General features: G+C 48.8%; 2 protein-coding genes across 5 annotated transcripts in view; both read right to left on the reverse strand.

Annotated features, from left to right (window-relative positions):
- The window catches only part of sec16a (SEC16 homolog A, endoplasmic reticulum export factor), a 49676-nt gene extending 48098 nt beyond the window's left edge, over positions 1 to 1578 (reverse strand). For all 4 annotated transcript variants that reach the window (XM_055660279.1, XM_055660278.1, XM_055660280.1 and 1 more), the window contains exon 1: positions 1468 to 1578. The gene's annotated coding sequence lies outside the window, so the exon portion shown is untranslated. The remainder of the gene's footprint in view (positions 1 to 1467) is intronic.
- Positions 1579 to 6657: 5079 nt separating this feature from the next.
- The window catches only part of LOC129712090 (neurogenic locus notch homolog protein 1-like), an 83881-nt gene continuing 74379 nt past the window's right edge, over positions 6658 to 16159 (reverse strand). The window contains 6 exon segments of the mRNA XM_055660281.1: positions 6658 to 9807; positions 12250 to 12347; positions 13014 to 13161; positions 13519 to 13820; positions 14686 to 14851; positions 15456 to 15549. Of these exon segments, the coding sequence (XP_055516256.1) occupies positions 8437 to 9807; positions 12250 to 12347; positions 13014 to 13161; positions 13519 to 13820; positions 14686 to 14851; positions 15456 to 15549 (2179 nt within the window). The 3' untranslated portion in view covers positions 6658 to 8436.

The raw sequence follows: 16159 nt of genomic DNA on the forward strand, positions 1-16159 counted from the left end.
TTTAATTTTTTCCAAAAGATATTAGTCCCAATTGCGCACTGCTTCCTGACACTGCAGTGCAGATCATCTTGAATTATGAGAAATCTGTAAAGCTGCGTTTAAACTCACAATCCCTTCACATGCTACTCACTGTGCTGCAATTGACAATCAAATAGCCTCTGCATGCTTGATCATGAGAATGTGCGATGTTCAAAGGTTTGAACTGTGTACAGACCTTAATACAGCCCATGAAACAGGTCAGTGGCAGAAAGTGACTGACAGTAGGGATAAAAATAAGTGAAATAAAATGAAAGGATAACAAGTACTTTCCGAGGCTGTGGCTACGAATCTGATCCCCAATTTCCAAACCTCCACCCCATTACAGCAAGTAAAAATCTCAAATAAAAACAGAAAGTGCAAGAAAGAGTCAGCAGGTCAGACTGCATCTGTGGAAGGAGAAACAGTTAACGTTTCAGGTTGAAGACTATTCCCCTTGGCCGACTTGTTGAATGTTTTCTGTTTACTCCCCAGTCAGACCTACGTAACTCACGGCCAACTACCATCTCTCCCCTGCAAAAACACCTAAAGCTTTACAACTTCCAGTCTTAATTTAGTTCAGACCTTGCCCCTTGTACTTTACCATCAGCCTCTTTGCCCTGTTGGCCACCTCCTTCAACTGCCTCCAACAAACCAGGCAGTCATCCCCACAGAGAGTGAGTGAGGGACCTGGGTCGCTGTCAAGAGTGTTTTATTGTCATATGTCCCAGGTAGAACAATTAAATTCTTACTTGCAGCAGCACAACAAAATACGTAAACATAATACACCGTAAACAGTATAAACAAGAAAAAGGTTGTGTATATGGACAACCATACACACACATAAAAAACGCACACATATATGGGCACACATAGACACATATATATACACACACATATATACACACACATATATACACACACATATATACACACATATATATACACACATACTATATACATACACACACACATATATATGCACATATATATACACATATATACATACATACACAGATCTATATATACATACATACACATGAAAAACAAACAATAACTGCAAAATGACAAAACCAATGCCAGCAAGTGTATGTATTTATGAGCTTATTTGGAGGTTGCAGTGTTTAATAGCCTGATGGCTGTAGGGAAGCAGCTGTTCCTGAACCCGGACGTAGCAGTTTGCGGGCTCCTGTACCTTCTTCACGATGGCAGTGGTGAAATGAGTGTGTGGCCAGGGTGGTGTGGGTCTCTGATGATGCTGGCTGCCTTTTTGAGACAGCGACTCCTGTAAATCCCTTCGATGGTGGCCGCCGAACCCCCGGCTTCCACCCTCCCCACCAGGCCTACACATGGCAGCCTCCCACCACCTCATTCGAGATGTCATCAGTCTGACCGCCGCCGCCTCCTCCGCTTGCCCCTGGACATTCCGGTACGGGAGGGACGCGTCCTCACCTGGTGCAGCCCTGGGATCGAGCGGCTCCGCTCCGCGCCGTTACTGAGCCGACCGAGCGGACAACCGGCGCCATCTTCACTCGCCAAGCGGCGACGTGTACATCGTGACGTCACGCGTCGGGTACGTCGCGGGTCGCCCGTCGTCGGGTACGTCGTGACGTTGCGCACGCCCGGCGTCGTGGCGTCACCCCCCCCACCATTCCCAAAACGAAGGGAAAGATCTTTCTAGAAAAGGTATTTGTTTTTTTTGTTGTTTTCTCTGCAATCTATTTACATAACTGTTTGGTACAAGACCGTCAAATTATGACAGCACCGTATTTATTAAGTAAGAAGTCTTCGGAGTTTCCGTGACGGAATTAGCCGGTGAAGCACGAAGTCATAAAGGGACCATGTCCTGATAACTTGGCTCAGAGCAGGAGCCAGTGCACTTGGCCTTGGGCCCACGTCCCCTCTTGAAGTATTTACTATACGATGCTTTCAAGAGAGAGTTACACAGAGCTCTCAGGGCTATCAGAATCAAGGGGTATGGGGAGAAAGCAGGAACAGGGTACTGCATGTAGTAAATGCCTATTATTTTCTGTGTGCTTAAGCAAAGCAAGAATTTAATTGTCCTATACAGGGACACATGACAATAAACTCACTTGAACTTGAACTTGATTGTGGATGATCAGCCATGGAATTCTCTGCCTCAGAGGGCGGTGGGGGCAGGTTCTCTGCATGCTTTCAAGAGAGAGCTAGATAGGGCTCTTAAAAAATAGCAGAGTCAGGGGATATGGGGAAAAAGAAGGAACGTGATACTGATTGGGGGTGATCAGCCATGATCATATTGAATGGCTGTGCTGGCTCGAGGGGCCGAATTGCTACTCCTGCACCTGTTTTCTATGTTTCCATGATACGATACCATATACCTTTATTTATCTCAGGAGAGAAATTGATTTCACCAACAGCCATAAAACACAAAATACATGAAATATGAAATTAAAGTGACGAAATTAAACTCCCTTTACGCTGGCATCAGCCAGTCTTTCCTGTCCCGCCTGCAACTGATCCAAAACGCCGCAGCGAGACTCCTGATGGGCACCCGAAAAAGGGACCACATCACCCCGACTGGCCTCTCTCCACTGGCTCCCTGTGCGGTTCCGAATAAATTTCGAATATTTCTTTATGTTTACAAAGCCCTTAACGGGCTTGCCCCCACCTACATCAAAAGTCTGCTTACCCACCACACCACCTCCAGGCCCCTCACATCGGCCGACTTGGGGTTACTGAATATCCCGCGGTCTAGGCATAAGCTCAGGGGCGACTGCTCCTTTGCGGTTGCAGCTCCTAGACTTTGGAACATCATCCCTCTTCCCATCAGAACTGCCCCCTCCATCGACTCTTTTAAGTCGAGACTAAAAACTCATCTTTACTCTCAAGCCTTTCTTGACGTCCTCTGAGGGAGGGCTATATGTATGTATTTATGTATGTACTTAATCTATGAACCAATGTTGTATAACGTTAGTACCTCCACCAATGTAAAGCACTTTGGCAATGAGAGTTATTTTTAAATGTGCTATAGAAATAAAAGTGACTTGACTTGACGAGTGGAAAGAGGTGGGAGATTGCTACCTTCACGTGGTTCACCCTGTTTTGACGAATGCAATCAACCTGGCGTGCACAAACAAAAGATCAAACAGAACAAGTTGTCTTACAACTTTAGGCTGTGCACGACATACGCAAGAAGAAGTAGAAGACGAGTGGAAAAAATTGGGTATGTTCAAAGATCGAGGAGGGGGAGTTAGTCTACTCTACGACGGAAGGGGGAGGAGTTGTACAGTTTGATAGCCACAGAGAAGAAGGATTTCCTGTGGCGTTCTGTCCTGCATTTTGGTGGAACCAGTCTGGCTGAAGGTGTTCCTCAGGTTGACCAGTGTGTCATTACTTAGGCCAATTACCCAACAAACCTGGGATGTGGGAGGAAACCGAGCACCCGGAGAAGACCCACTGTCAATGCATAATCAGAATCTTGAGCGATAAACAATCTGCTGGAGGAACTCCGTGAATCAGGCAGTCGCCTGCCCATTTCCCTCCACCAATGCTGCCTGACCCACCAGCAATTTGATTTTTGCACAAATGCACTTTTGATATGTCCCAAAGTGGACTCAGTGGACCAAAGGGGCCGTTTTCATCCTGTATCGCTAAAGCTAAAACAAAAACTAAATTAATTATTTGGAACTCTATTGAATCCATTGCAGGAAGTGCCATTTCAAATTGGCCCAAAGGTAAACAAGTTCTTGAAAAATAAAGATTTCTCGTGGGGGGGGGAAGGTACAGATGTAAACATTATTGTGGTATGTTAACTGTGCATTTACCTTTATGTGACATGGGTTTTAAAGCTTTGCAGCAAACACAGTTTTGCTCCTGTTCAACATCAAAAAAGAATGGGAGCTGATCATGGACTTTAGGAGGGCACATCATCCGAGGACGTACACTCCATTGAGTATAAATGGGGATCCTGTGGATAGGGTGAACTGTTTTAAATATCTGGGAGTCCACATCTCTGAGGATTTGACATGGTCACCACACGCCTCAGCACTGGTGAGTAAGGCAAGGCAGCGCCTTTACCACCTCAGGCAATTGAGGAAATTCAGAGTGTCTCCGAGGATCCTCCAGCTACACCATTAGCGGTGGTGCAAGTCCTGAACATTACCATCTGGTTTGGGGATGTCTCTGCCAAGGCCAAGAAGGCCCTGCAGAGAGTAGTGCGTTCGGCCGAACGCACTAGGGGAACTTCCCACATCCCCCTGCAGGAACTATACAACAGGAGGTGCAACTCCAGAGCAAACAAAATCATGAGAGACCTCTTCCACCCCTGCAACGGACTGTTCCAGCCGCTACGGTCAGGCAAACGCCTCCGTTGCCAAGCATGATGAGAACGGAGAGGTTGAGAAGGAGTTTCTTCCCAGAGGCAATTCGGACTGTAAACGCCTTTCTCACCAGGGACTAACTGTACAGAACGTTTTTCCTTCTATTATTTATTATGTAAAATAATATGTGTTATGATTGTGTTTATAATTTGTTTGGTTTTTTGTTTTTTTTCCAAAAATCCGCGAGAATTGCCACTTTCATTTCACTCCACATCTCGTATGTGTATGTGACAAATAAACTTGACTTGACTTGACTTGACTTGACTTGTACTTGTTCACCTTCAGAAAGGATGGAAGCTCTTTACAGTCGCTTAAGCTTTTCACTGTACCTTGGTACACTTGACAATACACTAAACTGAACTGAACAGGAGTTTATAATAGCAACAACTGAAGAAATACTTTGCTTCTGTCTTCACAAAGGTTTGAGACCTGTCAGATCATGAGGGGAAAGGATGTGAAAATCCATAGTAGATAGAAGGGATTTTAGCTACACCATTAGGTTGGTGAAGCTGAAGTTGTTTTCTTTGGAGTGAACGAGGTTAATGAGAAAAGTTTGCCTAAGGTAGACAAGGAACAACTGCTGCTGTTAAATGACAGTAATGGTTTAAGGGACACAAAGTTGAATATGCAGCAGAAACGTGAAAATGATTTATACACAGCGAGTGGTAGTGATCTGTTACCAACAAGGATGATGGAAGTGTGGATGTTCATTGCAATATTTATTTTCACAAAAAAAAAAAAATTCCTACCCTCTCCTCATTCCCCAATATTATTTCTCATGCATCGAACCTGCAAAAGACTCAGTTTCATGTTTGTTAAATTTGGTTAGAACCTCCAGTTGTTTAAAGACTTGAAATATCAATGAATCTTAGTACTCTACAAACCAGAAGTAGAAAAAGATAGAGATCGAGGCAGACAAATAGTCAGAGATATGGGGTAGAGAAGGAACGATTAACAGAGAGTCACACGGGGGCAAGAGCAAGAGAGATGTTTCTGGGTGGTGTGTACCAAAGATGGTGTATACTCTCTAGAATTTAGAAGATTGAGAGGGGATCTTATAGAAACTTACAAAATTCTTAAGGGGTTGGACAGGCTAGATGCAGGAAGATTGTTCCCGATGTTAGGGAAGTCCAGGACAAGGGGTCACAGCTTAAGGATAAAGGGGAAATCCTTTAAAACCGGGATGAGAAGAACTTTTTTCACGCAGAGAGTGGTGAATCTCTGGAACTCTCTGCCACAGAGGGTAGTTGAGGCCACTTCATTGGCTATATTTAAGAGGGAGTTAGATGTGGCTAAGGGGATCAGGGGGTATGGAGAGAAGGCAGGTACGGGATACTAAGTTGGATGATCAGCCATGATCATATTGAATGGCGGTGCAGGCTCGAAGGGCCGAATGGCCTACTCCTGCACCTAATTTCTATGTTTCTATGTTTACTGTGAAATGTGGTTGGGACTTTTGCTCCTACCGCAGTTCCACTCAACTCCAGTCGAGGGCGTCAGAGGCCCAGTGAGCAGCTGCCTGACAGATTGAGGCTCAAAGTCCAATGTTCAGGAGTGCCCAGGCAGAATGTTCTCAGATACGCTGCCAATGTGCCTCCAGCTTATGAACCCTCATCATGGGTAGCTTACAATCCTGCGGTATGAACATTGAAATCTCCAAGTTTAAGTAACCTCTAACAGTCCTCCCCTTTCTCCGCCATTCCCTCCCTATCTCTCCCCCCTCCCCTGTCCTCGTCCAGGACTCCCACCATTTTCCCCTCCCCCTCCACAGGTCCCGACTCAAAATGTCACCCATCAACTTTAGCCAGAGATGCTGCCTGGACCGAGGTGTTACTCCAGCACTTTGGCACAAACAGTGCTCTGGCTTAATTTTCTAGGTCCTCCCCCCCCCCCCCCCCCCTCCGTTTTAGTTTAGAGATACTGCAGGGAAACAAGCCCTTCAGCCCAACGAGTCTTTGCTGACAATCGATCACTCCTTCACACTAGTTCTATGTTATCCCACTTTCGTATCCACTCCCCACATACTAGGGGCAATTTTTGCAGAGACCAATTAACCTCATGTCTTTGAGATGCGGGAGGATACCCAGAGGAAACAATCAAAGGAAGTAGGTACAAACTCCACACAGGCAGCATCTGAGGTCAGGATCGAACCTGGGTCTCCAGCGCCATGAGGCAGCAATTCTACCAGCTGCGCTACTGTGCTGCCCAAGATGAAGAGAACGAGACCAGGAGCTACAAGACCCCAAAACGACCAAGGAAATGGAGTTCAACAAGCTGTTACGCAGTTCTAGATGCCCTTGGCACATTTATTGTTATAAGTACAGTTTACAAAAGGCAGTTAACAGAAAATACACCATCTTTTCAAACTAGGCCCTTCTGGCTGGTTATTATATTATAATTTCCAGAGGGTTTTACATGGGTTTTACTTGAAGGCTATAAAACACTGTATCACATGGCCAGGACACGTTTAATGTCTCACATTGCACAGATTTCTGAAACAAAATCTTTTATTAAACACTTTATTTACAAGGTTTACAGAAATGGTGCTTTCGCTTGAACAGTGGAATAATCCTTTTACACAATCTCCTTTTAAAGGTAATCCCCACAGGACTGATACAGAGGCAGGCGACTCTCAGCACCCCCTCTTTCCTGTGGCGTTTTAGTGGAGCTGGGGCCCCTCTCACTCTGCGGAACCAGGGGAGCTTCCCACCTGCCACAGGCAGCTGCCCCCTGGTCCGCTCTGGTCCTAAATCATCATGACAGGTTCATACCACCATCACAATCAGCTCTGCAGCAGTGAAACGTCAACCATGTCATGAGGCGGTCGAGGGAGGGAAAGGAGGGGAACCCAGCAGGGGTGAGGGAACAGAATAAAATGTCACCCATTCACTCACAGCACCTTCTGATCCTCACCTTGCAACCCCCCCCCCCCCCGTCCAGAATAATTTAATCGTCATTTTTTAGCTTTAAACATAGTGTCATTATTGAAATAAATCAGAAAAACAAAACTTTTGCACAACATGATCACAAAGAACAGAAACTGAAATCAACTCTCCCGGTAACCAGTGTTCAATTTCCTGGATCTGTTTTCAGGAGGGAGATGACAAGTACGGGACGAGAGTAATCAGAAAACAATCAAAATGACGACCCCCCCCCCCCGGTAATACTGAAAACCCAACGCGCGAAGGGAGCTGTCGCTGGTTCAAAACGTGGCGTCTGCCGTGCTGTGGCCTCTGGAATTCACGGCATCAGGTGCCCGGGTGGACGGACCCGAACCCCTCCCTCCCCCATCAAGACACACTTGGATGTGGGTGTGAGTGCACACCAGTGTGTGAACGAGTGTGCGCTGACAGGGAGTGAAGGAGGCAGCCTGCGAGTGTGCAGACAGCAATGAACGTGTGTGCGAGAGAGGCGCGGTGTGCCAGTGAGCGACGTGGGTCGGGTTTGCCAGGGCGTGTTCGTGCCAGGGAACCAGCACTGTCCATTGGCCTGTTGTCGGAGGAGGCGAGAGTCTCCAGACATGCAGTGTGCACATGTTCACGTTTACTCTTCAAAGATTCAGAACTCATATATAAATATGTCATACTATTTGTATACATTTATCATTACCAACGGATCAGTCGGCTAAAAATACATCGACACAAAAGCCAGCTATCTATTCTTTCTGTTTTTTAAAAAAAGTGTCAGGTATCTATAAAAGGAACACATTCACTAACCATCAGTCAGGGGCTGAACGGAGAGTTAGCATTGATAAAATAAACCGCCGATTTCTCAAACATAATGAAAACAACAATAATGTATTAAATAAAATAAAAACAGTAAAAATGTAAAGTACATAAATAAATTAAAGGAAAACACAGAACAAAACTCCACTCCTTGCTTGTTTGCTTAAAATCGGATGGTGAACACAAACTCCACTGATAGTTCATTGAAAGTCCAGTGGATGGGTTCCCGCTGTTGATCTTCTGCTCAACTGCTTTCCCCCTCTGTGTTGCTGAGTTGCATGGACCCAGGGGGGAGGTGAGCACCAGGGTTTGTGTGGGAGGAGGGTGGCAAGCTTTCACTTGAAGACCTGATCAGAGAGAAGCGCCTTCTGGGAGTGCATGCTCGTCGGGGGACTGGAGATGCCCTCAGACCAATCGGACATGTTGGAGTGAGGGGAGGAGCTGGACCACTGGTCGGGAGACTCGGGCGAGGGGGTGAGGAAGGGGTGGTCAGCCAGGTGCAGCTGGTGGCTGGGCGTGTTGTCCATGGGGGAGGAGTAGCCGTGCTGGGACGGGGGAGTCAAGAACTGGGTGGTGGCCATCGACTGGCTGATGGAGGTGGGCAGCGAGGTCTGGAGGAGCTGCGTGTCCTGGGCGGAGATGGCGTGGACCTGGAGGCCGTTGCCTCCCATCTGGGGCAGGTCGGCCTGCCTGGGGTCAGCCCCGCAGTAGCTTTGGCCCATGGGGTGAGGGTTGCCGTTGGGCATGACGTTGAGGACTGAGACGCCCTGGGGCGGTTGCTGCATGAGGTGCGACTGCGACAGGGCGGCGGTGTTGGCCAGGCCTTGGTAGCTGACGATCTGTGACAAGGAGGTGTTGGGCAGCCCGTTGTGCAGAGAGGTGATCATCCCGTGCTGACTCTGCTGCAGTCCCCTGGCATGGGCTTGAACCTGGTTCCTCATGGCGTTGTATGGGTTCTGGACCATCCCCGACTGCATCTGCGCCAGCCAATCGCACTGGCCGTTCATGCCGCCAGCCCCACCTAGGTTCATGGCCATCGAAGCATTGCTCATGGGTTGCCCGTTGGAGCTGGGCAGGTGGGAGAGGCGAGGAGCCACCGATTCAAAGACCATCCTGTTGGTTCCTCCCAGTGCCTCCTGCTTCCCGCCCATGCCCAGGTGGCTTAGGCTGATGTGCCCGTCCACTGCCAACCCTTGCAGATGGTTGAGTTGGATGGAGGGCGACTGCTGGTAGGGCGGCGTCAGCAGGGGGGGAGAGGCCACGTCGGACAGGTAGGTGTGGGAGGACTCCATGGAATCGACAGGAGACAGGACCGAGGAGCTGTCCACAAGGCTGCCCTTCCCATCCTGGGATTTCTTCCTCTTCACCTTGGCTTCTTTGGACTCTTTGCCATTGGCACCCTTGGCGCTGGTCTTGCGCGACTTTTTGCCGTGGCCGGCTGGCTTGCCACTGCCCAGGTACCCGTTGGGCGAGCAGATGGGCGGGGAGAGGCTGGTGGCGTTGGCACCCATCTGCATCTGTGGGCTCCGCACCAGGTTGTACTCGTCCAGCAGCCTGACGATGTCGTGGTGCATGCGGTCCTGAGCGATGTCGCGGGGCAGGCGGTCCATGTGGTCCGTGATCTCGCGGTTGGCAAAGTGCTCCAGCAGGAGCTTGCCCGTCTCATAGCTGCCCTCCCGAGCTGCCAGGAAGAGCGGCGTTTCCTCCTGAGGGAGATGGAGAAAGGTGGTGGCTTAGGCAAAGGTCAACGAGAGAAGACAAGGGAATTTCACAATCACAATCATAATGATTTCACAATCATTAGCCAGGTATGTTTTACAACATATACGAGGAATTTGATTTTCCATGTCACATACTCTAAAGTGGGAAACCATGTCAAGGACTCAATTTATCATAAGGAGACATAAAGAACTGTAGCTGCCAGTGTACCAAACAAGAACACACAAATTGCTGGAGTAACTCTGGGTCAGGCACCATCTCCGGAGAAAAAGGATGGATGACGTTTCGGATCGGGACCCTTCCGACTGAAAGTAAGAGGGGAGGGAACTGAAGGTATGAAAAGGCCAGAACAACGCAGGACCGGCAACAGATGACCGAGGAAGGGTGGAGGCCATATTGGCTCATTGTTGGCTGGGGCGGAAGTGATAACGAGAACAAGGAAACGAACAGTAGAACGAGTGGGATGACGAGAGAGGGGGAGGGAGAGAATCCAAGGGTCTAGTTTAGCTCAGTAATGCTAGTTTAGTTTGGTTGGGACCCTTCCTCGGGCTCAGGCAACGTTTTGGGTGGGGACCCTTCAGGCTCTCAAGAAGATTCTCAACCCGAAACATCGCCTATCCATGTCCTCCTGAGATGCGGCCTGACCTTCTGAGTTACTCCAGCACTTTGTGTGTTTTTTACCTAAGAGGCCACTGAGCTTTTCCACAAGATCAGAGCTGGTGTCGCCCATCTCCACCATCCTGCTTTATCTACACATCACTTGAGTCCCTTGGTGCCCAAATATGTCTTGGGTCTCGTTGCTGAATATATTCATGGAAGGACTAATCCCATCCAAATATTCACAACCGCTTGAGTAAAGAATGCTCACTAGCACACTCCTTATTCTGAGACTGTCCTCACCAACCCCCTCTCCTAATTGGCAGGGAAACACCTTCTAACATCCACCTACTCAGTTCCTTTTAAACTCCACGCACATGACGTTTTTCTTTCTGTACTGCCCCGACCTCGAAACTCTTGACAGATTTGTCAACCTGATTCCCCTTTTATTAAACCACACCAACTCCGCGTGATCACAAGGTGATATTTTTGGAGTTCCTCTCATTTGCTTTCACCCAGTGCCAGGCTGCGAGACCCTGGTTCTCTATTTCCCTTCCTTCCCCTCTGATACAAGGTCATGTGTTCTACCTTTCAAATCTCACAGACCATTACTGAAAATCCAGGGAATTCTGAAAGGAACCAAAGCAAATGTCACTCTCTAAATCACAGGAAATGAAAGATCAGGCTCAGGAAGTATGACCGTTTCTATTCCCGTTAATTCCTTCAGAATTATTACTTCATGAACAGTAAATTTTGCATCCTCACTGGACCCTTGCATTCCCCATTGTGCCTGGGACATTGGGACATTTTTTGTCATTTCTCTGCAACAATTGGTAAAATGCCCCCGTCATTTCCTTATTCCCCATTATAACATTTCCACCCTTTGCCAGAGTTTGCAGCTGCGTTATCTTTTGGCAATCTTTCCCTTTTCTCTATTACTCTACAAGGCTTTATAACTTGATTTTATGTTCTTTGCTGGTTTACTCCCGTACTACTTAGTATCGTTTACAGTTTAGAGATACAGCGCGGAAACAGGCCCTTCGGCCCATCGAGTCCATGCTGACCGGTGAGGCCCCGCACATTAATCGCTATCCAAGGGGCAATTTACAACTTACAACATTACTGAAGCCAATTAACCTACAGACCTGTGCATCTTTGGAGTGTGGGAGGAAACCGGAGCACCTGGAGAAAACCCATGCAGGTCACAGGGAGAACATACAAACTCCACACAGACAGGATCGAACCTGGGTCTCTGGAGCGGTAAGGCAGCAACTCTACTGATGTGCCACGGTGCCCCCCTATTCTATCCGTTTGTCATCATTTTGGCCATCCTTTCCATGCATTCTAAAATGCATCCAATCCTCAGACTTAACTGCTCTTGTTTGGCCACAGCTTGTTTTAATCCAATTGCGTCTTTGTTTGAGAAACATTTCCCACGGGGGGTTTTCTTAAGAGAATGCAGATCTGTTACAACGCGGAAGCAGCCTGTTTAACAACTATGTCCAAGCTGCCCTTCACAAAGAGCTAATTAGTCCCATTCCCCCCGCTCTCTCCCCCCTGCCATTGCCCTTCGACCTTTTCCCCACCTCAAGCATTTATCCAATTTCTTTTTGAAAAGTCGTCCTAAATCTGTCTTCACCATCCTGTCAAGACAGTTGGTTTTAGATGGGAACAGCTCACTTTGTCAAAATCTATCTCTTGAACTCCTCTTTAATTTTTCTATCACTGATAACGCTGAACCTGTGGCTTTTGCCCACTGTGTGGGAAGTAGACTTTAGACCACCATGTCCTTGTTGTGTCTCACACCACCAGCGTAGCTCCAATCTCCTCACCTTGTTATCCTGCATGTCCTTGTTGGCTCCGTTTTTCAGCAGGACCATGGTGGCCTCCACGTTGTTGACAGCGGCTGCCCAGTGTAGAGCCGACTTCCCTGAGGGCACAAACACAACCCCTCAGTGCTCGGCAACCAAGCTTCAGTCAGCCCAGTCCAACCCCAAGGAGAGGTTCCCTCTCGGTGGATGAGCCTCCAGCTCCAGACCCTCCCAACCACACGCAGTGAATGTTGCCCTGGCCTCCTGAGTTCATCTCCTCCCGAGCCTCCCATCTCCCCTCATGCCCTGCGTCTCAGAGAGTCATCGAGTCATACAGCGTGGAAACAGGCCCTTTGGTCCAACATGTCCATGCTGACCAACATGGCTCCATCTACGCTAGTCCCACCTGCCTGCATTTGGCCCATATCCCTCTAAACCTGTCCTATCCATGTACATGTCTAAATGTTTCCAAAACATTGCGATAGTACCTGCCTCAACTACCTCCTCCGGCAGCTCGTTCCATACACCCACCACCTTTTGTGTAATATATTCACCCCACTCAGATTCCTATTAAATCCTTTCCCCCCTCACCTTAAATCTATATCCTCTGGTTCTTGATTCCCCTACTCTGGGAAAATGTCTCTGTGCGTTTACCCGATCTATTCCCTCGTGATTTTGTAAACCTCTGTAAGATCACCCCTCATCCTCCTGCGCTCCAAGGAATAAAGTCCTAGCCTGCCCAACCACTCCCTCTGACTCTCCGTCCACAGGCTCCTCCTTCTTACCAAAGTCATCCACTGCATTGACGTCAGCGTGACAGTTGACCAGCTCCTCCACCATTCCCTCCACGGCCAGGCGGGCCGCAAGGATCAGGGGCGTGGTGCCGTCATGCATCCTCGCGTCCAAATCCGTCGCTCGATTCCGGATCAGGATCTGGAGAGGGAGACGGGTCAGGAATATTGACACGGTGAACACACGGGAGCCCGTCAGGGAGACGGAAGGCCGTTCGGTCTCTTGGACCATTAACACTAGGACAGATGATTAGTTTAGAGATGCAGCACGGAAACAGGCCCTGAGTCTGCGCCAACCAGCGATCCCCACACATTAACACTATCTTACACACACTGGGGACAATTTACCATCTTTAGTGAAGCCAATGATCATGGGGAGAGCGTTCAAACCCCGTACACCCGTAGTCAGGATTGAACCCGGGTCTCTGGCGTTGTATGGCAGCAACTCTACCGCTGCGCTATCATGCCATGCCAGTACTGACCAAACCTTGGTGCCCACCTGGAAAACTCCCTGGGCATCTGCAGCCACCGCCGCGTGCAGTGGCGTCCTGCCCATGTTGTCCTGAATGTTGGCATCGGCGCTGGATTCCAGGAGACGCTTGGCAGCATCGGAGCGGGCATAGCGGGCAGCCAGGTGAAGGGCAGTCTCGCCCGTCCGGTCCGTCTGGTTGTGCAGGTTGGCACCCTGGTAGATGAAGTCGGAGATGAGGTTGCCCGAGGCATCGTCCACTTCCTCCTCGCTGTTGCCCGTCTCCAGGCCGCCTCCGCTGCAGGCGGCAATCATGAGCGGAGTGAAGCCGTCTGTGGACACAAACCAGCCACGGTTTACCAAACAATAACCGCACCAGAGAAACATGTCCTCAGCAGCCCAGCTAATGCCTCGTCCAACCTCTCCCTAAAGCTCATCCTCCCCCTTCTTCTTCTTTCGTGTGGCGTGCACAGCTTAAAGTTGTTGGACAACTTGTTCTATTTGATCTTCCGTTTGTGCACGTCGAGTTGATTGCATTAGTCGATACAGGGCAGACCACGTGAAGGTTGCAATCTGCCAACCTCTCCCTAAAGCCCATCCTCCCCCCAACACAGCCCACTTCTACACCCCCAGCTCCAAACCAAACCCCACCCCACACAAAACTCTCCACCAACAAACACACTATAATACCTGGTCACACACAGGCCACTTTTCCACATTGTATCTCTAAAACTAAAAACTAAAACTATTGTACAATATATGTAAAGGCAGAGTTATACCCGGTGACACTCAAGGGTATTTTATATAGAATATGGAAAGGTGAGGCGCAGGAGCAGGACCTTCCATCCACTTTGTCTGTGCCAAACATGATGTCAAGATTCATAAGTTCACAGAGCAGAATTAGGCCATTCGGCCCATCAAGTCTACTCCGCCATTCAATCATGGCTGATCTATCTTTCCCTCTCAACCCCATTCCCCTGCATTTGCCCCGACACACTTACTAATCAAGAATCTGTCACTCTCTACCTTAAACATATCCATTGATTTTGCCCCCACAGCCGTCTGTGGCAATGATTTCCACAGATTCACCACCACCACCACAAGATAAACTAATCCCTCCATTCCCAGCATATCCATGCACCCATCTAAAAGCCTTTTAAATGCCATTATCAGATAGAATAAGAAGCATTGACTAACCTGGGCCCCTAACATTGACATCCATGCAGTCGGGCTCGATTTCTCCCTGGGGAGGGGTAGGTGCCATGCTGGGAAGTCTCAGGTCAGCAGCGTCCAGGTGCTGTTGTGTCCACTGCCTGTGGTCAGTGTGGTCCTCACGGTTTGACAGGATGGCCTGTTCTTCAAACTGCACAAGAAAACACAGTCGCTCAGCGTCTCAGCTAGAGAGTGTGGTGACAGAAAGCGATAGGAGGGCAGGCGGGGCAGTGACAGAGACACAGAGAGAGAGAGATGGAAACTGGAGCCCCACCCTGGTGCAGTGGCCCAGTGGGCATGAGGGAGTGACACAGGAGGGGAGGGGGAAGAGGACTGGCCATGATCTGCAGAGTATTGTCATATCCAGGGGTCAGAGTGGAACAGCGGAAGGGTAAACACCTGTGGGACGGTGACTTAGGTGTGTTATTGTCACGAGTACCGAGGTACAGCGAAAAGCTTTGCTATTCAACCAGGTTAGATAGACCATACATAAATGCAAGCGGGTGCTGGAATTGATCCAACTGGATGGAGTGAATGAACCGTGGGGTTGGGATGGAGGGGGTGACCTGGCAGATTTGAGCTCAAGAGAGGAGCGTGGTCATCCCTCTGCATCTGCAGTTCTTTCCTTTGCATTCAGAATCGTATGTCCAATGCATCTGGAGATGGTCAGTGGTACAGGGAGGGGCATGTAAAGGGTGGACACCAGGGAGTGAGAGGTAATGGGTGCCACTCTGCTTGATGCACAGAGACCGTACCTTAAATCTCTTGGTGTCGATGCCACTGTCGTCACCCCAGTGCTCGTTCTGATTGTCGTCCATGAGGGCCCCGTCTGAAACATTCTTCAGTGGCCTGCGGAAAGGTACCAGGGATGAGTGCTGTGCCTAAACATCTCAGCTCAGTATCACTCAGCTTAGTTAAAGAGGCCTAACCCCACACGGAGAGATTCCCATGTCCCAGTTACCTCTGGGCATCCTCAGAGAAATGGAGAAGGGAAGAGAAAGGGAGAGAACGACACACAGTGGAATGGAGAGGGCGAATGTGCGTAGAGTGTGTGAGAAAGCAGAGGAGAGAGTCATTGAATGTGGGTGAGAGACGATTGCTATTTCTCCCTCAGAATTGACATTGAGGAAGGACATTCTTGCCATAAAGGGAGTGCAGAGAAGGTTCACCAGACTGATTCCTGGGATGTCAGGACTTTCATATGAAGAAAGACTGGATAGACTCGGCTTATACTCACTAGAATTTAGGAGATTGAGGGGGGATCTTATAGAAACTTATAAAATTCTTAAGGGGTTGGACAGGCTAGATGCAGGAAGATTGTTCCCGATGTTGGGGAAGTCCTGGCCAAGGGGTCACAGCTTAAGGATAAGGGGGAAATCCTTTAAGACCGAGATGAGAAAAACATTTTTCACACAGAGAGTGGTGAATCTCTGGAATTCTCTGCCACGGAGGGTAGTTG

The sequence above is a fragment of the Leucoraja erinacea genome, chromosome 31, assembly GCF_028641065.1.
Source record: "Leucoraja erinacea ecotype New England chromosome 31, Leri_hhj_1, whole genome shotgun sequence".
In the NCBI taxonomy this organism is placed as follows: Eukaryota; Metazoa; Chordata; class Chondrichthyes; order Rajiformes; family Rajidae; genus Leucoraja; species Leucoraja erinaceus.